At 50.7% G+C, this 20,868-nt stretch overlaps 1 protein-coding gene across 3 annotated transcripts in view; it reads left to right on the top strand.

Moving 5' to 3' along the window:
• Window positions 1–20,868, top strand: part of SHROOM2 (shroom family member 2) — a gene marked incomplete at its 5' end in the record, with an annotated part of 128,343 nt that overhangs the window by 57,640 nt on the left and 49,835 nt on the right. For 2 of the 3 annotated variants that reach the window (XM_081042020.1, XM_081042019.1), the window contains 4 exons: window positions 2,361–2,512; window positions 13,192–13,323; window positions 16,445–18,857; window positions 20,180–20,277. In XM_081042020.1, the coding sequence (XP_080898146.1) occupies window positions 2,361–2,512; window positions 13,192–13,323; window positions 16,445–18,857; window positions 20,180–20,277 (2,795 nt within the window). Of the gene's footprint in view, window positions 1–2,360; window positions 2,513–11,924; window positions 12,074–13,191; window positions 13,324–16,444; window positions 18,858–20,179; window positions 20,278–20,868 lie in introns of those variants that run through there. The other variant, XM_081042021.1, reaches the window with a different exon arrangement.

Raw genomic sequence — 20,868 nt, 5'->3', positions numbered from 1 at the left:
ATAATGTAATAAGACCTGGTCTATCCTATTCTATTCTATTCTATTCTATTCTATTCTATTCTATTCTATTCTATTCTATTATTATTATTCCCAGTCTTATGTTAAAAATAAGACCGGGTCTTACATTAATGTTTGCTCCAAAAGATGCATTAGAGCTGATGGTCCGGCTCGGTCTTATTTTTGGGGAAACCCGATAGGTTAGCCATGACGTACAGTCGGGCAGGGAACTTGCAGACTGCACACAGATATGCTCCGAACCATTCACGTGGTTCAGTACTTTCCCTAACAGTTTGTAAAGATAACGCCTTTCGGGTACAACACGGGCTGGCTAACTTTTCAAAAAAAGCCAAGTAGTGCTTTTCACGAAGATGGCACTGAAAGCAAAGAAGGAAGTCCTGGCCCTTCCCAAAGGTGAAGCCAAAGCCAGGGCTTTGAAGGCAAAGAAAGCAGAGCTGAAAGTCGTCCACAGACACAAAAAAAGATGTGCACATCACGCACCTTCTGAGGGCTCACCACACGGCGGCTCAAAGGCAGCCCAGATATCCCAGGAAGGGCACCCCCAGGAGAAACCAGGTCGACCACTATGCCATCATCAAGGTCCCGAGCTACGGAATCAGCCATGAAGAAGATAGAGGACAACATACACTCGTGTTCATTGTGGATGGAAAGGCCACCAAGCACCAGATCAGACAGGCTGTGAAGAAGCTCCATGACATTGACCTGCCCAAGGTCAGCACCCTGCTGGAGAGAAGAAGGCATATGTCCTGATTGACTGGCTCCTGATTATGAGGCTTCGATGTGCCAACATAATTGGGCTCATCCTAACTGAGTCCAGCTGGCTAACTCGAAATAGAAAACTTTTTCACTGTTAAAAAAATAAGCCAAGTGGTAAATATGTTTGGCTTTGTGGGCCAAACCTCACAATTCTGTCCTGTAGCAGTTTGTAAACAAAGGAGTGGGGTTGTACACCAGTGCAATTGTTATTTACCAGGAAAAAAAAAAGGCAGCTGGCTGGATTTGGCTCCTGGGCCATAGCTGGCCAAGCACTAGTACAGAAAACAGGCTGGCTTAATCGCTACCGAGTTGGATCGTTACTACGTAGGAGAAACGAGGTTAAGGATTTAAGGTCAAGATTTCTCAGGGTGAAAATCACAACATGGGTAGCATGCAAGCTTTTAAGAAGTCAGTCAATACACACATGTTCATACCTATGTGTTTAGCGCTGAGAGGTGAATATCCTCACACACACAGCCTAGTGTGATAATCTAATTAGAACTGTAATCAAAGAAATCAGATAATAGCAAGTGGTAGCAACGATGGGGAGAAACTGGAACCTTCTTACGCTGATGGTGGGTTGTAAAATGGTGTAGCTTCTTTAGAAAGCGGTCTGGCAGGTCCTTAACATGGTCACCATAGTTACCATATGACCCAGCAGTTCCACGGCTGGAAACACATCCAGGAAAGGAAGACACGCCCACACGCAGACGTGCGCACCAGCGCACACAGCCAAAAAGAAAAAACAACTCAAATATCCATCAATTGATGGATAAATCAAAGGTGGCATTCTGTGCGATGGAATATTACATGGCCATAAAAAGGAGAGAAACACCAGCACACGCTACGACGTGGATAAACCTTGAAAACATGATGCTGAATGAGAGAAGCCGGTCACAAAATGCCACGTATTATGTGACTCTTTTTGTACGACATGTCCAGAGTAGGTAACTCTATGGAGGCAGAAAGTAGACTAGCAGTTGCCAGGGGCTGGAAGGATCAGGAAGCAACTGCTAATAGGCACAAGGTTTCTCCTAGGGTTAGAGAAATGTTCCAAAATTCATGATGGTGATGGTTGCCCAAGTCTGTGAATTTACTAAAAAGTCATTCCCTTGTACGTTTATCTACATATGTGATATTTGAATGATCTCAGTGAAGCTGTTGGAAAAATCATTTACTAGGTACAGGATTAATGTATGAGAAATACTTAGTGAATGATTAAAATGATCCATCATTACTGTTTGGATAAAGGAGAGCAGAAAAGAAGCCGGTGTCTTGGGAGCCACGGTTCTGGGTTGTGTGCGTTCCTGAGCATTTCATGCTTTTTCTTCCCCGCTCCCGTGGTGAATGCGGTGAATGGTAGCCCACGTCCTCGCAGAGGCGCGCCAGGGAAGGCGGTGCCCCGTGTCCCCCACGTAGGGATCAGGGCTGTCTCCGGGGCCTAGGTGGGTCCTTTCACTCCCAGGTAATCCGAGGCCAGTGCTAGAGCATGTGTTACGGTATGTTGTATTCCTGGCCGGGTTCGGGGGAGTTGCTTTGCTCCTACGGCATGCTCACAGGTCACACTTTTTTTGTCGTTGTTGCAGATTGAAGAAGGAAGTAAAGCCGCAGCGGTGGACAAGTTACTGGCGGGAGACGAGATTGTCAGCATCAACGACATTGGTCTCTCAGGGTTTAGACAGGAAGCGATTTGCCTGGTGAAGGGGTCCCATAAGACCCTGAAGCTGGTGGTAAAAAGGTAAGACTCATACCATGTTTACCAAGACACACACAGAGGAGCAGAACAGCAGCAGCGTGTGAAGTCTGCTTGGCGTGCCTGTATTATTTCGGCAGTCCTGATTTGGACTTAAGTCGTGTGTGTGTGTGTGTGTGTGTGTGTGTGTGTGTGTGTGTGTACGCACGCACATGCATGTATGTAGAATTATATCTCTTGGCCAAGGATGAATCAAGCATTAAAAATGTAAAAAAGATTGCTTTGATTGCTACCGATTGCTTATTTTGATTTAAGTGAATTTGAATACTCATATCTGCCTTTGGCGATGTGTAGATTATTCTTTTGGCGGGGAGAAAAAAAGTGTGCTGCTCTTGCAGATGAAGTGACATGTTGTTCCCTGTTGCGTACACAAGGTGGCAGGCTACCGTGTTTCTGGGTTTTCTGCTGAAATAAAGGGTGACCGTTGGGAGACAGGCTAGCCAGCGCCCACGAGTTCTTGGGGCTGTGCTGAGGTCTGAGGGGAGCCAGCAGCTTCTTCCTAGAAATCAGATTGTTGATAGACGTGTGGGTGATTTGAAGCGAGTGGAAAGTGAAAATGGGGACATGGTGCTTTCTCATACGCAGGAAGTGGAACAGTGCTTCTGGACTCCACAAAGGTGTCTGTGACATGTGCTTTTCGTATATAGAAATAATGCCCCACCTTGCATTTTGTAGTTGGCTAATCCAAAGTACAGTGTTTACGTGTCCTTTTTAGCACAATTACTGCAATCTTTCCAAGGTTAGCTGTAAATTTTAAAAAATAAATTGACTCGAGCACTTGCTTCGATTTCTAGTGCAGGCTTGAGGACAAATTCCCAAAAAACTTTTTTTTTTTTTTTTTTTACCCAAACTTCCATCGTTTGCCACATTAATTTAGAAACCTCATTTCTAAATGCTGTAGGTTCCTCCTTGTAACTCAGAAAAAGCAAACTCCAGAATGGCAATTCTGGAGCCCTTTGGGGAGGACGGCACACGAGGTGCACTGTCCCGTTGTATAATTATTCCCTGTGGTCACCTCCGAAGGCAGGACGTGTGTCTACATGGATGAGGCTCATCTAGTGGTGGAAGGTAGCGGGGGTAAAGGAAGCGTGGTCTGCAGACGTAAGACACAGTCTATAAACCATGTCTGCATTCCCCACCCAGACCCCAGTCTGACCGGGGTCCCTTTTTCCTCTGTCGCCCACATTGTCTCCATGGTAGGGCTGCCAGAGCCCCCAGAGCACTGAGCTGGCTCGTAGGCTCCCGATAGCGACAATTTTGTCTCTTCTGTGGGGAAAGCCCCAGCTTTGTGGACACCACAGACGAGCTTCGGGCTGCTTACTGGAGTGCTCAGCATACAAGGACGACTGCAGGACTTGGCTTTATTTGGGATGGGGGACAGAATCAAGAGGTGACAGTATTTCCACCGGCTGCATCTAACAGGGTCCTATGAATGTGGATGAACCTGTGTGTGTGTGGATCAGTGTGATAAATTCCCCAGTGTGGGAGTGTTTGTGTCAGAAGGTGCGTGCATCATGAAGTTTGTTTTTCTTTGCTTTGTGACTGTGACAGGTGCAAAATGGTTTTATTGTTTCACTGGGCATTTCTGTCGTTAGAAGTGAAGTCGGGCATCGTTCCACATGTTTACAAGCTTGTTTTTGAACTGGAAGGATGTACCTAAGGGTATAAAAGAGGCCATCTGGATCCTGTTCAAAGCTCAGCACCCATGCGTGGGAGCCGGTCCGCAGGATGGGGAGGCGGTATGGGGCCTGGTCGCTGACTCACCTGAGCAGGTGGCCAAACGGCTGTCGGCCTGAGGCTCACACTTTTGCCCCAAAGGCCTGGTGGAAGCCACCGTGGAGAGCCCGGGTTGCGTTCCGCCTACCTGCGTTCCTTTCAACGAGGGCTGCGCAGAGTGGTGATGTGGTTTAGATAGGATTTTGTATTTTAAGGGTTGCATATCACAAGATACAGAAACAAACCAAGCAGTTGGTTCAAACACCTTTTTTCCCCCGAACACACTTTTAATAACACACTGAGGTGTTTAACATTTTTTAAAAACAATTTTGTATTAATTTTGAATACTATGTGGAGGTATTATTTTGGCCTATTAGAAAATCTGAAATGGTGCTTTGTTTACCAATGTGAATGAAATTACCTACACCGGTTAATTAGTCAATATTAGGGCCTGTTGCTGCTGTCATCCAGCACGTGGCTGGAAACCCTAAAGGTCCACGTGGTAAGGACTCTCAAACTCCAAACTAACTTATGTCATTTTCCTCATTTCAAAGGCAAAAATGAGAGCTTTCTTCCCCCTTTCTTCTACACCCCCCCCCACTCCGGTGCAAGCTGTTGTTTCTCAGTCTAGTTGTGTAGGACACAGCTCCCTGGCCCATGCTGGGATTAGCAGTCAGTTGCCTGTCATCGGTCGGCCGCTCACAGCAGCTCATGGCAGCTCTTGCCAGCTGCCGGCCCCTCATGGCAGCCCGCGGCAGCCCACGCCAACCTCCGGCTGCTCACGGCTGTAGAGGGCACAGCTCACTGGCCACATGGGAATTGAACCGGCGACCTGGCACTGCAACCACCTGAGCCACCAGGCTGGTCCCAACAATGAGAGCTTTTAAATGATGTCTCTTAAATCAGTAACTTGCCTTCTTCTCGCTCTAAATTTAAATGTGTGCTTAGATCTCACTGTCTCCTCTTTCTCCATCCCCAGGCAACCACTAATCTGACTTGTCTCATAGATTAAGGAGCATTTTCTAGCATTTTACATCGAGCTCCAGTACGGATTGTGTACTTTTAAAAAATAGGGACTTGTTTATAAAAAGGCACGCTGGAGGTAATTCATGGACTCAGCCACAAGCGTACAAGTATCGTATGTTTTCTTACCTAAGAGTTTGACCCAGTGCTAAACTAGTGGTCCAGTCAACCCTGCTTTATTGAACCTGATTCGACCACCTGCCCACCTCCGGTGCCCTAAGAAAGGGTGGCTTTTCTGATAAAGACAGAAAGGAGGTGAGGGTTCTGAGGGGTGAGCGTGGCCAGTGCAGGTGCGGTGATTCTGCGGGGAGGGGTGTGTGCCCCTCCACATTAGGCACATCCCCACGGTTTCGTAAACAGAATGGGGATTGTGGCTCACGTACTCCCTCCCTCCCTTCCACTAGTGACAGCTGCCGTGTTGTGTTCCTCAGGCTGGTTTGATTTCAGGGCGGTGAGGAGGGCACCAAGCAGCCAGGATAGGATTGCGGCGAGCTGGTTTTACAAAGCCATGGCATCTTGTTTCCCGGGGCCTGGGTAACGCGTATCTTGTCATCGTTTAGAAGCCGGGCCTGAGAGCAGTGCTGTAGGCGCAGGATGGCTATCTCTCTCCGGCGAAGTTTCTTTCCCAGACAAATGACAGCGGGCACTTCCTTTCTCCCGGAGCGCTGTCAGCTGGAAACACAAAAACTGTAACAGTGATCCCCACCAAGTGCACATATGTTCTCCGCCACGCCAGGCGGTGTCGGGGCCAGTGACGTCGAGGGCGAGGGGACGTCTGCTCAGGTGTCGGATCAGTGTCAGGGCCAGGCTGAGCGGACAGCCCTTCCTTCCTCTCAGGCACTTTGCTGTTCCATCTCCGCTTGGCCGGAAGTGCCCCTCGCAGGAAAGTTTGGGGCTGATGTGGTAACGTCTTCTTTGTCTCTCTCTGTAGTCATCATCTGCACTTTTTACCTGGGTGTCCAGGCCACGCCCTAGAGATCCTGATGGGTCGTTCTGGAACGGATCTGGGAGCTGGTGTTTTCACAGATGGCCACAGGCTGTTTTGCTGGGCAGCCGTGGGGTTACCCCACTGGCTTAGGCAAATGTGCTTGGAAAAGGTTAAGAGCATTTTCCGGATTAGTGCGGCCCAGTAGGTAGGTAAGGCCACTCCACAGGGCGTGTGCGAGAGGGCCGGCCCATCTGTGCACTTGGTAAGGGCTGTCACGGTCTGTGGGAGAGCGCGGAGACACAGTGAGCCATTTTTCTCACTTTAGAGGCAAACTACCGTCAATTCAGCTCCTAAAAAGTACGTATAATTTCAAACGCTTTATACAAAATTTCTTTAAAATAGGCCCTAAATTATTTTCTAAAGCCTGTGATTGCTCGGTTGGCCTTTTCTCCAGATTTATATGGTAACAGCCGTTTCCAGTGAAGTAAGTACGCCTGCCACCTCGTCCTTCATCTTCCTCTCGTACCAGCTGTCGTGGCAAGTCCTTTCGCCAGCCCAAATGAGCGATGGGGTTGATTGTTGATTCATGTTATTTCCTGTCTCTTGCTGGCAGCCTTAAACCCTTTTCTCACTCTATTCCGGCCACTAAGCATGCATTGAGGAGTAGATTAACGGGAGGAGGTGCTTTGCAGGAGGCTGTAGGGGTTACCCAGACCGAGTGGTGTGGTCCTGCATGTGAAGAAAGCAGGTGTTGGATCTAGTGACAGCACGCGTGCCTGCTGGGAGCCCGTCTCTCCGACATGCGGCATGCTAGGACCTCGGCAGGTGTGTCTCCCCTTCCCTCCCCGCTCCTCCCAAGGGCTCTTCCTGAGGCCTGAAGCAGTGTTTGTTCTGACGGAGACCGTACCTCTTAGTGGGGACGCTGCTGGGTGTTGACAAAACCCTGTGCTTTCGGAGGGCAGTCTCAGACCATTTGTTCAAGTTTCAGGGGAAACATTTCTATTTTGAGCATTTTGGGAACTGTGGCCGTCTGCTGCTGTGCTTATTTTCTTATTAAAGCAGAGTAGATCTAGACGTTTGGGCTGTTTTCCACTATTCTTTTAAATTGAGATACGGTAGTTGACATATGTTAATGTCAGGTATACCATATAATGATTTGGCGTCTGTATACACTGCCAAAGGATCACAACAAGCCTAGTGAACATCTGTCACCACACATAGTTGCACTTTTTTTTTCTTGTGATGAGAACATTATTGTTATTAACATCAGGAGAAAAAACCGTGTGGCTCAGGGATGTTTTCTTTTGGGGAAAAGTTGCTTCTGTTCAGATTTCCATTGCCAGGCATGCCAGTGATGTTTTATTACAAAGTTTAGTTTGAAAACATTGATGGTTTCTAATAGATTAAGACCTACAGGCAATGTTTCACTTATTTTTGATTCTCTGTTTTCATAGATAAGACTCGTCAGGCCTGCCCTTCCTCCTTAGGGTTCCTTATACTTAGTTATATTAATGGTTGCAGGTTGGAGTGTCTGGAGTTTCTTTGCCAAAAAATCCACTCTGCTGAAATGTTGCCGGGAAGTGTGTTGGCGTCGTCGAACACATTGGCTTGAACTACATGGCACGTTAGACAATTGGGGCTCTGCGCTGTGAACAGGTGGTTTGGACAAAGCCTTTTTAGTACCGGTGGTGCTGATGAGATCGGCTTTTGTGTCGTTTTTCCTGACGTGAATAGGTTTCTTGATAGGAAGATTATAAAAGTTAATAGAAAAAAACACACCAAGTCATTTGGGTCTACTCCAGCTCTGCCCGTGTTCAGTATGTGACGTTTCTACACGGTCCTTTGTGCTAAAACACTCAGGAGGAACACCAAAGGCAGACAGGAGAAACATGCACTTGCCCTTGGGGGTGGGGGGTGGGGGGCGGAGATAAGGGGCACTCGGCCTCTCAGATGGGAACCGAAGCTTTCATCCTGTGAGAATGCTGCTTCCCGGCCCTGGCATGTGTTTAAAAATGCAGCTTTGATGTCTTGTATCAGTTTCAGCTGTTTCGGTCATTGGGGAATTTTTATCTTTCTGTAATTCTCATGTATAAAGGCAGGAACTGCTCGACGCTTATCCCAAAGGACTATAGATTTTATCACGCGTGATGTCACCATCCTCAGCATTTCATTGTCTGACCACTGCTGGGGAGACGAAGTAGTCTCTGCCACAGAAATCTCCCCAAAATGCTGCCAGGGGATTGACTTTTCCCTTGTAGTAAACACACACACACACACACACACACACACACTCGTTTTTAGAGGGCTCTGACCTGTGTTTTATACAAGCATATAACATGTTGTTATACATGCATGTAACTGCAGTCAAGTGGTTAAATTCTCCCATAGATCCTGCGCTCTGGGAGCTGGCAGCTGAGTTGGGCTGCCGGGCACGGTTGGGGATAGCCCTACCAAGTAGTTACCCCGGCAGCGGGTAGCAGGATGGAGGGAAGCTGATGTCAGCAGTCATTCCTGAGGCCACGGTCGTTGAGCTCTTCCTTGAAGGCTGAGCCAGGTTCGAGATGCAAATATGGACCCTTCAGTGATTCTGAGGCCTCCCAAAGAGGAGGGCAGAGGGTGAGCAACAAAAAGGGAGTGTAGGGAATGGGGCGAACAGGTGGCTTGGACCAGAGCAGTGCTTGTCAGGCCTGGGCTTGCGTCCGAATTACCAGGAGGGTTTATGCAATCACGCCTGGCCTGCCCAAGCCTGTGCCAGTAATGCCAGTGCTGCTGGCCCAGCGAGCATACTCAGAAGCCCTGGGTCAGGTGCCAGGAAACCTGGGAGCATGACCTTCCTTCTGTGGAAACCGGGAGCAGCTGAGCGTTCTGGAGCGAGAGTGGTTCTGGCCAGAGCGGAGGTGCAGGGACGTTGGTCTGGTGGGAGATGGAGACAGACAGGGGGAGGGAAAGGCTGGTTAGGACACAGTCTTCCAGAGGCTTAGTGGGAACCGGAAGGAAGTGGCAGGGCCAGAGTGAGGTTCATTTTGTGTGCTTTCAATGGGCTTATTTAGTTTGTAAAGAATAAAAGGGTATTTTCAGTTGTCCCTCTCCTCCAGCCCAGGCACCCCCTCAGCCTTGTCCTGGCCTGTGCCCTCGGACGGACTTGTCCCTGGAGGCCCCTGCACCCTCTCCCCTCCCTAAGCTCCGGGGTCTCCCTGCCTCTCCCTGCATGGGGCTCACTCCAGTCACCCCTGAGAACTCAGGAGTATTTGCAGGGCTTCCCAGCTTGCCCTTGATCTATCTGGAAGGTCTTTCCCACGTCTGTCCCCATCTGTCCCACGTCTGTCCCCGTCTGTCCGCCGACTTGTGCTTCTCGTCCTGAGGCCTCACTACTGACTTTCTTTCCCGAGAAGGCTTCTCCAGCTCCAGTGTTGCCTGAAAGCCCACACAGCCCGCGCGTGACCCCCCATCACAGCGCCCACCCAGAGCCGAGGTTCCCACCCCCTCACAGTGACCACCTGCCCTCCTAGCCATGGGTCTCATACTCTCAGACCATCTGAGCTCCTGAGGGCCACATGCAGACCTGGTTTATTTTGTGGGGCTGTGCTTGCTTGCTTCGTTAGAAAAGGTTAGGAAAATAACGCAAAACTCCTGTGCTTTTTCTTTTTTCTTTCTGAAAGGAAGGAAGAAATTCTGTTCTTTACGTGAATGATAGTTCATTGAAGCCCTTGTTCTAATCATTGCTTTTTAAAAATGAATTTTGATATCTAGATCTGTTGTTCATTTCCAGTGACATTCCAGCCTTTCTTGTACTTGTGATCTAAACCCCCTGTCTTTTCAAAAAAAAAGAACTACCCACATATAAAATTATTTTTAATAATTGAAGTATGCTTAGACTAATTTTGGTGTGTCATTTGTGGGAAAGGTTTCATGGGAACCCCTGTTAGAGTGAATCATTTTATCCGGAGTACCAGAAAACCCAATGTGAACAGTCAGTGCCATGGCTTTCCAGTAATTACATGACAGGATTGTCATGCGTGGACGGAAGATTATGTGTTGGAAGACCGACCGTGGCATGGGACAGTGCTCCCAGAACCCGGCGGGCTGCGGAAACGGGACCACCAAGTCTGCAGAGGCTCCCAGCTGTCTTCTAACGACGCATGGAGGGAAATGCGGGCAGACGGTCCTCGTGGTCGTCTTGAGGTCATAGGTTATTTCCCTTTGCCTTCTTATTGGCCTTTTAAGTTTTTAATGTTCCGTGTTTTCTACAAGAAGCATACATTTATGATTCACCAACATCAGTAGCCATTTGAATGACATCTCTTCCCTGGACGCTGGGATAACAGGGTTCCGGGGTTACAGTCCAGTGGGCATGAGTGTACCCATAGCCTCTTGCCATGGTGCAGCTGCGTGTGAGGGCGGCGTCAGCCCTCCCCATCAGTTGGTCACCATGGTGCTCCCCTGGCATCTCTACTCATGCTGCCCTGCACAGAAGCACGACTGTGGCCATCTCTGGGTTGAGCTGTGCCCTCCTTTGGGGCTGTAATGAGCCCTAGCCCTCCCTCACCCCTTTCCATTTGGCCTCGAGAGCGCTCTCCGTGAATCAGCCTGCCCAGAAATGGCCCTCTCTGTGCCTCCCTTGTGGAAGGGGCTTCCTTACTGGTCTCTTGATTCAGACCCGTACATCCACACCGCCCTCAGCCAGCTTGTGGCCTTGAAGGGGGCCTTCTTTTCGCAGCTCTCCCATTCATTCCTGTTTCGTATTTACCCGGGGCCGTGTCTCCCATTGGAGGGTAGCAGACGTCCCACCTGAATGAATGGTTCAGGTGGGGTTTGTGGCCTGAGCCAGTAGTGTTTGTTCACTTGCAAGGCTCACAGTCTGTGAGGTGGCACGGGTGTTCTCACCATGCACTGAATATCACATGGTGGTGGTGTCCCAGGCCCTCACGTGGGGGTGTTTCGCAATCCTGTCCTGTCTGTGTACTCCTCATGGCCCTCACAGTTCCAGGGACAGGGTGGTTTACAGCCACCCATGTGTGTATGTGTGTGCGTGTGTGTGTGTGTGAAGAAACACCACACTCTTGTTGACACGAGGACCTTAAATCTTCTGTCATTTCTGTTCCACCTGGGGTAGTGGTGGTGGTGGTGGTGGTGGGGGTTGAAACCGACCAAAGCGACAATGAGTGTGTGAGAACTCGAGGTGGCACCAGAGCTGTCTGGCACCAGAGCTTTGCTGTCCAGCATTGTCACAGGATTGTGACTGAGGACCGGTATGCAGGTGCCAAATGGCCTTCTGTGTCGTCTTAACACAAATCCAGCCATTTTAGGCCATCGGAGGTGCTTACTAACAGGAACCAGCCTGAATCTTCTCTGATTCCCAGATCTGTTCATCATGCATTGGGAAATGCAGAGGACTTGACAAAAGCCCAGATATTTGAGGGAAATTTCACTGTCCCCGGGGGCTGTGATATCCTGTTATACCTTGTATGTATAACCCTTTCCCACTGTGTTTTCATGTGTTTATTCTTTTAAAAAAATAGTCCTCATTGCTCCTGTAACTGTTGACTATGTTTTCTTGCAACAGAGACATGCATCTGTGTATTATCTTTTTAAAAACGAGGAGAAACATTTACTCTAGTCTTCAGTAACCCTGCCCGTCCCCTGCTCGTCATTCCGGTGGTGGGGTTGAAATGTTGCTGCAAAGTGTGAGGCATTTTCTTTTCCAAGCCTTCTTTTTTTCTTTACCTCCAGTTTCAATCAGTCTAGTCTGCTTCATTTATTAATTAACTATAAAGGAAGATGAAAGAAGTGATGGATATTATAGCACAGAAAAAGCCATCTGAAAATGAAATTCACGTGGCCAGAACCTTCCTTACAAGGATCTTGAACAATTCTATGAGGTATAGTCTGGGTTTTACAATCCCTTCTGTGCTGTGATGAATTTGTCTGTTTGGTGCTTTGGTTCGTGGAAAACTGGCATAAAGTTCACGCATTCCACATTTTGCCACCCACGTATTTTTCCTCGTTAATTATTGGAGTCACCAGGTGGTTTATATTAAAAATGCTTTTTGGTTTTTCCTTTGATATTTGTTTTTGTGTAATCTTTCATGTTTTTGCCTGCTTTGAAGAGTGTTTAATCTCCCCGAAGTACCCCCCAAGGCTCACTGGAGCTCTTTGTCCATTCTTGGGCTACAAGCCGTCCACTGCGAGGCTAGTTGTGTCCTCCACTGAAGGCGTACAATTAGAAGAGGTGCTCGGGGGCTCTGTTGTGTTTACATGGCAGCTGGAGGGATTTCCACCTGGACAGATCTTAGCACACCTGGGCAGGTGTGGACGGAAAACAAATAAACCACCCACGGCATGGTGGGGACTGTGGAGAGGGGTCTGGGGAAGCCTCATACCACAAGTCAGAAGCCCAGCACGAGTGGATTGGACCTGTTGGTGGAGGGCGTTGCGAGTCACAGGATGGGCACCTTTAGCTGACGTCAGAGACACTGAGAGGCTCAGAGGCATGTCTGTCCGCTCGCCTTAGTTCACTGTGAGATAGCTGTATTTACTTAGTTAAGTGAGTAAATAAACAGAGACAAGCAGTGGAAAGTCTGTGACCCAACGGAGCCGGGGACTCCCGGAGCTTTCCTCCAGCCCAGCACCTCGTCCTCACAGAGGCCCGGGGGCCCTGTGCAAAAGTATGCGGAACAGGAAAGGTGGAGGAGTCTGTTTGTGGCCTTATGGGGGCGGGCAGGGAAGGGCAAGGTTTATTTACTTATCTAGAACAAATTTTGAAGAATAAGGGCTGTTTCACCTTTTGGAGCCCGTGATTCTCGCTCTGCATGAGGGCAGGGTCTCCATTAACAGACGTTTCAAAAGAGCGTTCCTGCACAGATGCAGTGGGAAGTAACTGCCAGGGATGGTGTAAGTCACGCAGAGATAGCCGTGACTTCTTTCGGTCTCTCGCTCCCGTCGTGGCACAAGGTTGTCCTTTGTGTGACGTCCCTGAGTTGTCTGTGTTCTTTTTCAGGAGGAATGAGCTGAGCTGGAGGCCTCACTCCTGGCACGCCACCAAGTTCTCTGATAGCCACCCCGAGACGCCGGCCTCTCAGTTCTCCTCTGCCAGCGTCTGCCCTTCTTGGCACGGCCGCCACCACGCGAGGTAGGCGCTGGTTTCCCGTTAGGAGGATGGGGACTTTGACACGCCACAGACACTCGTAACAACGCAGCCCTCTCACGATGGCACCTCTCTTGACTTGAGAATGATTTTGTTTTTCTGATGAGCAAAGGCGATTGACTCGCCAGTACTGGTAGGACGCGCTAAATCTGTTTGCTGTACAGGCAGGTGTACAGTGCTCAAAAGCAAACACCAGGAACGAAGCTGAACAGGTGGTGCTTTCTCGTTGATGTTGTTTAATTAATGAATCCAGAGCCTGGAGACCTACCTTTTTTGGCGGAATCCCTTTGGGCCAGCTGAGTTGGTAGTTCTGAGCCCACTGGGACAGGTGTCTATGTGACGTACATGCCCACAACCACAGCCTTCTTTAGAGACTTTTTAAAATTAAATTTATTGGGTGACATGGATTAGTAAAATAATACAGGTTTCAAATGTACATTTCTATAATATATTGTCCGTATGTCACATTATGTGTGATCACCACCCAGAGTCAGTTTTCCTTCCATCACTGTATATTTGATCCTCTTTTCCCTCTACTCCCACTCCTTCTTTTGAAATTTTTGCAGGCATATTGCAAGGCAAGAACTACTTAAGTTTCGGGCAGGTGCATTTTACAAAAGCTTGCCCTACTGTGCTATTGTGGAAATACAGGAGTACCTTGGTTTTCGAAGGTCTCCGTTGATGAACATTTCGGTTTACGAATGCCGTAAATTTGATGGATCTATGGTATCATTAGGTAGTAAAATTCATGCTAAATTTGCAGTTTTAGGGGTTGATTTTAAAGATCTGGAACAGATTAATCCATTTTGCATTACTTTCTATGGGGAAACAGTGCCTCGGTTTTTGAATGTTTTAGAACTTGAATGTTCTTCCAGAACCGATTACGTTCGAAAACCACTGTATAGGGTACCACTGTATAGGGAAACCAGGGGGCTTCACAGCCCCATGCCAGGGAGACGACCAGCCCTGAGGACCCACCAGTGGTTTCCCACTGAGAGCGAGAAAGACGGAGTGGGATTTGTGGGTCGATGCAAAGGGGAGTTCTGGTAGACCCGGCCTACCTGGAACCCACAGTTCAGGCTCAGAAGGGCTTATGTGACAGCAGCTGGTGGGGGTTGGCTTGGGGAGGCTCCAGCTCGTCACAGGGTGCTGACTGGTCACCTCAGGTTAGTGGCCAGTGTCCTCACTAATATCCTGTTAGGAGGATGACAGTAATAGCAATAGCAAAAAGAGTGGCTATTATGTGTGTGTGCATGTGTTTCTGTGTGGGCGCGTGCATGCCTCTGGACCTGTGTGTACTTGAATGTGTATCTGTGTGCTTGCATATGTGTGTGCATGCATGCGTGTCTGGAGTGTGTTCGTGTCTGTCTGTGTGTGTGTTTGGAGCTAATGTTAACCGTCTCAAAATCAGTTTTCAACTGTTGGTAAATGCAGGTCTGCTGCAAAATTGGAAAGTAAGGGACTCATGTGAAGTGAAGGAAATACATGTCAAACACAGCATTAGCTATTTAAAGTGACAAGAGATGATGGTATTGGGAGCCCAGGGTAATTTTGAAATACCACTTACAACTGAGTGGTAAAACCAGTGAAAAGTAGGCCTTTTATTATTGAAGTGACTTTAATGGAATAGAATCTCCCTTAAGCCCATACAGTGTTTCTCGATTAAAGAAACAGGTGTGCTGCCCACATCTGTGTGGAAGCCGTGCTTAAGCGTTATTTCTATCTGCTTGGACTTAGAGTCTCATGGAACACTCACCTCAGGAGTGTTGGTGAGACAAAGGAGAGGAATGTGCTCCATTTCTGAGAACGGACCCTGGTCTGTCCTCACGGGAAAGCGTGTAAAACCGAAACGGTCACCTCCCTCCCTCAGATGACGTAGCCACTTCTCTCGCCTGTGTCCTTTTCCTGGTCACATGGTTTTCTTTCTCATCCTGGTTCTCCTAATCCTAAAATGGCCACTGTTTTTTGTTTTGGTTTGGTTTGGTTTTTTTACCTTCAGGAATGAATGTTCCAGCTCTGTTGAGCTTTAATGAACACGTGTAACATGGCTGGATACACAGTCTCAGCACATATAGAGTGTTGTTGCTACGTCACAGAACAATGAATATCTGAATTAACCGTATATCGCCCAGCTTGTTGTAATAAACGTGATTTTCTGTTTCCTCCTCTTGGACCCCCACCTTAGTTAGCAACCTGTATTTTTGGCATTCAGGTACAGCTCCCATGAACTTGGCGAGGTTTGATCAGGCACCCCCAACACAACGCGTTTGGTGGCCCTATCACACCTGTCACGTGGGTTATCTACGAGACATTCCATTGTCTGCTAGCTGACGGTGGAGGTGTTACTACTTACTATTTGGGTTTGGCAAAGTAATGTCCTCCGTGAACTTTCCCTTTTAATTTGAAAATCGTCCATTGGATTGCTTCTTTTGTGTTCATAACCGGTAATAAAAATCAATTCCTGCGCTAAACCAGGGGCCCACAGCATGTTCTGTGAAGGGCCACAGAGGAAATATTAATAGTTCAGGCTCTGTGGCCAGTGTCTGCGCTGGCTGCTCACCTCTACCTCCAAAGCAGCCAGCGACTGAATGTGTAAACCAGTGGCTCTGTGTCTCCATCAAACTTGATTTGCGAACACTGGAATTTGAATTTCCTATCATTTTCATGGGTCCCGAAATATTTGTCTTTTGATCCTATACCACCCCCACCATTCAAACAAATCTGGAAGCCGTTTCGAGCTCTTGGGCTTCAGTTTGCCGAGCACTGCACTTCAGTGGTGATTGATGCGAAAGGTATTGACATGGGCATCGCCGGCTGGTGACCACTGGAATCCGTCCAGCCTATGGGCCTGAGGTGAGAGGTGGCTCGCCAGCATTGGAAGGTATCTGTAGGACACAGACAGTTGCTGTTTGAATTGCTAAAACCTGGATGTGTTTAAGGTCACCTTTCAGGTCCAGGGATCCCATCCTGGGAAGCGTTATTGTCACCTGGCCTTGTGATGTCCTGCTTAGGGCCAGCAGCATGCCCAGAGCTGTGGTCTGCCTCCTTTTGCTGTGTGCGACTTGATTCTAAAGTAAGGTGTCCCTGTGGTTCTTGTCGTTCCTAGTTCCTCCTCCCAGGACCTGTCGGGCGCGTGGGAGCAGACGAATCTGCAGCGGACCTCGGACCACTTCAGCTCTCTGGGTAGCGTGGACAGCCTGGACCACCCCTCCCAGCCCTACCCCTCCGGACGCCTCTCGGCTGCCAAGTCCAACAGCAGCATTGACCACCTGGGCGGCCCGAGTAAGCGAGACTCGGCCTACGGCTCGTTTTCCACCAGCTCCAGCACGCCTGACCACACCTTGCCCAAGGCCGACGCCTCATCCACTGAGAACATCCTCTACAAAGTGGGCCTGTGGGAGGCGTCCCGGCCAGGCGGCCGGCAGGACCCTCAGGGCCTGGAGGAGAGGCTCGGCTATGTCCCAGCCCGGCTCCCCTGTGACAGCAGCCGAAGCCCCAGGCCGGAGGATGGGCCTGAGCCCAAGCCGGCCACTTCTGGGAGGTCCAGTTTTGGGCCCGTCTGGTATGTTCCCGACAAGAAAAAAGCACCTTCTTCCCCTCCCCCACCCCCTCCCCCTCTCCGCAGTGATAGCTTCGCTGCCACCAAGAGTCACGAGAAGGCCCAGGGCCCTCCGTTCTCAGAGGCGGCCACCACCCAGCGCTTTCTGGGCCTGACCCGGGCTCAGCCCCGTGGTGACTGGAGGCCGGAGCCCGCTGACCAGCCGCGGAGGCTGGCACAGCCCAGCGAGGGGAGACCCGGGAGCTCAGGCTGTGCAGCAGATGCCCACCTGGATTGCGGGTGGCCCTCGTCCAACGCCGGGGCCCCCAGCCGACTCCAGGCCTCTGTGTCCAGCACAGATGTGCGTTTCCCGCCGTCTTCCTATGGGTGCCGCCACCTGCGCCAGTACAGTGACGAGAGTCCCTTCTTCCACGAGGGCCCCAGGGCTGCCCCACTGCCCAGGGAGCAGCCACAGGGGGCCCTGGCAGTGGGCCGGCAGGAGCGTCCCGCCCCCTGCTTCCAGGACGACAGCCCTCCTCAGGCCAGGTGGCCCCATGCTGCCGACCAGAAGGGGGACAGCGGTGGGCAGAGCCACTTGTACTGTGTGACCACGAGGCAGGGTCTTCAGGGGAGTGCACAGATGGCAGAGCTCCGTGAGAATGACTGGCATTGTGACACACCTCTGGGCGCCCACGAGTGTCCTGCCACACACTCAGCCGGCCCGAAAACCCACTGTCTCCTTCGTCAGCATGACGAGGCCCTGTACGCCCAGGACGGGGAGAGGGGGCGCCCAGCGGACAGAGGAGCAGGGGGCCACTTGCCGGGAAGCGAAGAGCCGCAGAGAGCGAGCCATGGTGACAGGACCAGTGTGAAGAAAGTCGCTGACATCTTCAGGTGGGCCGACGGGGACAGCAGCAAGATCTCTGCTCACAAGACGCCCATGCTGCACTCGCTGACCCAGGAAGGGAAGCGCCGGCCTGTGGACGGCCAGGGGGGCACTGACAGGCCACCACCCTTCGATGGCCAGGTGGGAAAACCCACACGGAGGAGTGACCGGTTTGCCACCACCCTGAGGAACGAGATCCAGCTGCGGCGAGCCAAGCTGCAGAAAAGCAAGAGCAGCATGACACTGGCTGGACCCGATCAGGGAGAGGCTGGCGGCTGGACGGCGGCCCTGGTGGGGGCTGCCCCCGAAGCGGCTTTCCCGGGCACCTATAAGGACCACCTGAAGGAGGCCCAAGCCCGCGTCCTGAGAGCCACATCGTTTAAGCGCCGTGACTTGGACCCCAGCCCAGCTGACAGTTACGCTGGCTCAGCAGAACCCAGGGCCGGGGACCACCGTGCCGATGCTGGCGCTCCCTCCCGCTTCTGGGAGGCGGGCTCGGCCAGACTGCCCTCGTCCACCGGTGGCGTGGCGCATGTGGCCCGCATCGGGGGCCGCAAACGTTTCACGGTGGAGCAGAAACTGAAGTCGTACTCAGAACCCGACAAGATGAACGAGGTTGGGCTCTCAGGGGGTCGCCGCTCCCGCCCACACGCCGAGGAGACCGTGGGGACGTTTGCCGACAGATGGAAGTTTTTTGAAGAAACCAGCAGGCCGTTTGCACCCCAGCCCAGGCCTAGACAGGCACTGCCTGGGCTCCCGAAGGAGAAGCTGGAGCGGCCACGGACCGCGGGCCCCGGGGGTGAGGGGACCGAGCCTTGGTTCCAGGAGAGGACCCGCACCACCTCCTTCGGAGAAAATGCCGGGGGTCCCAGGAAAGCAGGAAAGGCGGGGAAGTCCGAACCGCCGCACAGGCTCGGAACCTTTGCAGAGTATCAAGCCTCTTGGAGGAAACAGAGGAAAGCCTCGGAAGCCAGGGGCTCTGGGAGGTATCACTCGGCCGATGACATCCTGGACGCCAGTCTGGACCAGCATGAGAGGCCGCCGTACGTTCACGAGAGGTCCCGTTCGTCACCGTCCACAGACCTCTACAAACAGGTAAGCTTGTGCATGGGAAGGGCACAGCCACCCCTGACCACTGTCTTAGGCATGGACGGGACACCCCAATAAATAATGGCTCCATGTCAGCGTGACTTGGGTGCAGCCGTTGAAGGATTTACGTGCACCAGGTCTTCTAGCATCAAGTTGTGTAAAAGGGATCTGGGCACAATCCCAGGGATATATGGATATCCCACATATAGGGATATATGTGTCCATGACAGTTGTAAGTGCTGTATTGTCACCCACACTGTGAGTTCCCAGCGTTATCTCTTCCCTCAACTGTCTTCCTTCCCTTCTCACCTCCCCGCAAGCCTTTAGCTTGTCCCTGCCTTAACATGTACCAAGCGAAGAACTTGGGGGAAACCGTAGAAAATGGTAAGCTCTCCTTTGAAATGAAAAGGGGTGCTTTTGTGTCAAGGGTTAAGATGACATATGATAGCTGCTTTTGAAACATTAATCTCATTTAATATTTTTAGTACCTGTTTTTTTAGTACTTTTTTTCCCCCAAGTATTTTTCAAGGTTGCTCTGGGGCAAATAATGAAAAAGCAGTGCATTACCCTGTTGCATTTTTTTTTCAGGTAACAGTTTTGATGGTCAAAGGTGACGTGAAGCTTTGTGGGAAGCTACATATCTGTCTCCGTATTTCCAAGTCGGCAATCGCTCTCTCTCTCTGTCTCCTACATCTGCTTTTTCTGTCCCCTCCATCTGCATCTGTGCATGTCAAAGGACAGATTTCCTAAAGCACCAGAGACAGTTTCTTTCAGAAAGAGCCAGTTGTAGGATTATTGCACAGTATTCAGTGTGCATGTGAAGGGAGCTCTCCTGTCTCTCCGTGGTGTCCTGGTGCTGAAAACCCTGTGGATGCCGTGGGTGTTTGTTTCCGCCCTGGTGGTGCCCTGTACAGTGTGACCTCTGAGAATTCCATGCTCCCTCAGTCAGAAGACAAGAATCCCAGACTCTGACAAGTCCTGGGGCTCGAGGGTTCACCACAGCGAGTCGTAAGCAGCTGGGTTTGATTTGATTCGGTTTTTTTGGGCCGGTCATGTCCCACGCTTTTACAGACCTCAGATAGGAGTTGTGCTTCCTGCCTGGAACTGAAGTGGACGCAGGGTGCAGGCGAGTCATTTGGTACAACGCTTGGGAGCGCTGAGCTCGCCGGCCCCGTGGCCCAGGGTCCTCGGTAGCAGACAGCCGGCTGCGTCAGTGCTTTTGTGGCCCAGGCTCGCGGGGCGAACCCATAATGAGGGGGTTCGTAATGATAGATGTCTTGAAGAAGGCAGCTTGATGACTCGGTGTCTCTCTGTGCTGCCTTTGGCAGGAAGCTCGTATGGAACCGCGGCGGCAGGCGGAGAACCTTAGTGAGCACAGAAAACTTCCCTCCACCGTCCAGTCCGAGGAGGCGCGTCCCTCTCCAAGGTAGGTGAATTGGGGGTTACTGAGAAGATTTCTTGGGGACGGGCTTCTTTATGGCGGGTGAATGCTTGGTTAACATGGTCAGACGTGTGGTTTGGGTCAGACCTGAGTGGCTGCTAACCGGCCAGAGTTTCCACTGTCCCCAGATGCCCCATCATGTCTTTACCAGAGCCGTGGCCCTGCACGCTGCTGGGAGAGGTGGCCCGAGGGTGGGGATGCCTTGTAATGCCATCGTGGCATTTTTGGTTCTTAAAATGGCTGCTGTGCTTTCTGTACAGTAAGGTTCTTTATGTTCACAAGAGAAGCCCTATGTTCCACGCTTGAATGCAGTGCTTTGTTCAGAATGCTGACTGAAGGGGGCTTTCACAGCCCAGCGTACGCGGCTGGGTGGCTGGTGTACCGTCTCGAAACCGGAGTTGCCTGGAAGGATTGTCCAGTCAGACAGGAATAAGGCGAGCCTCTCTAAATTGGATGTGCTTAATGGGTTAATTTGGAGCTTTCAAATAGAAATCTAGTCCGTGGGCTCCCCGAAAGGATCAGAGCATCTGAAAGAAGGGTGGATGGCAGTGGTGAATGACCGTGTGTGCCCTGATT

This window comes from Rhinolophus hipposideros (genome assembly GCF_964194185.1).
Source record: "Rhinolophus hipposideros genome assembly, chromosome: X".
In the NCBI taxonomy this organism is placed as follows: Eukaryota; Metazoa; Chordata; class Mammalia; order Chiroptera; family Rhinolophidae; genus Rhinolophus; species Rhinolophus hipposideros.
The sequence above is the reverse complement of the archived record's forward strand: the minus strand, read 5'-3'. Positions and strand labels throughout refer to the sequence as shown.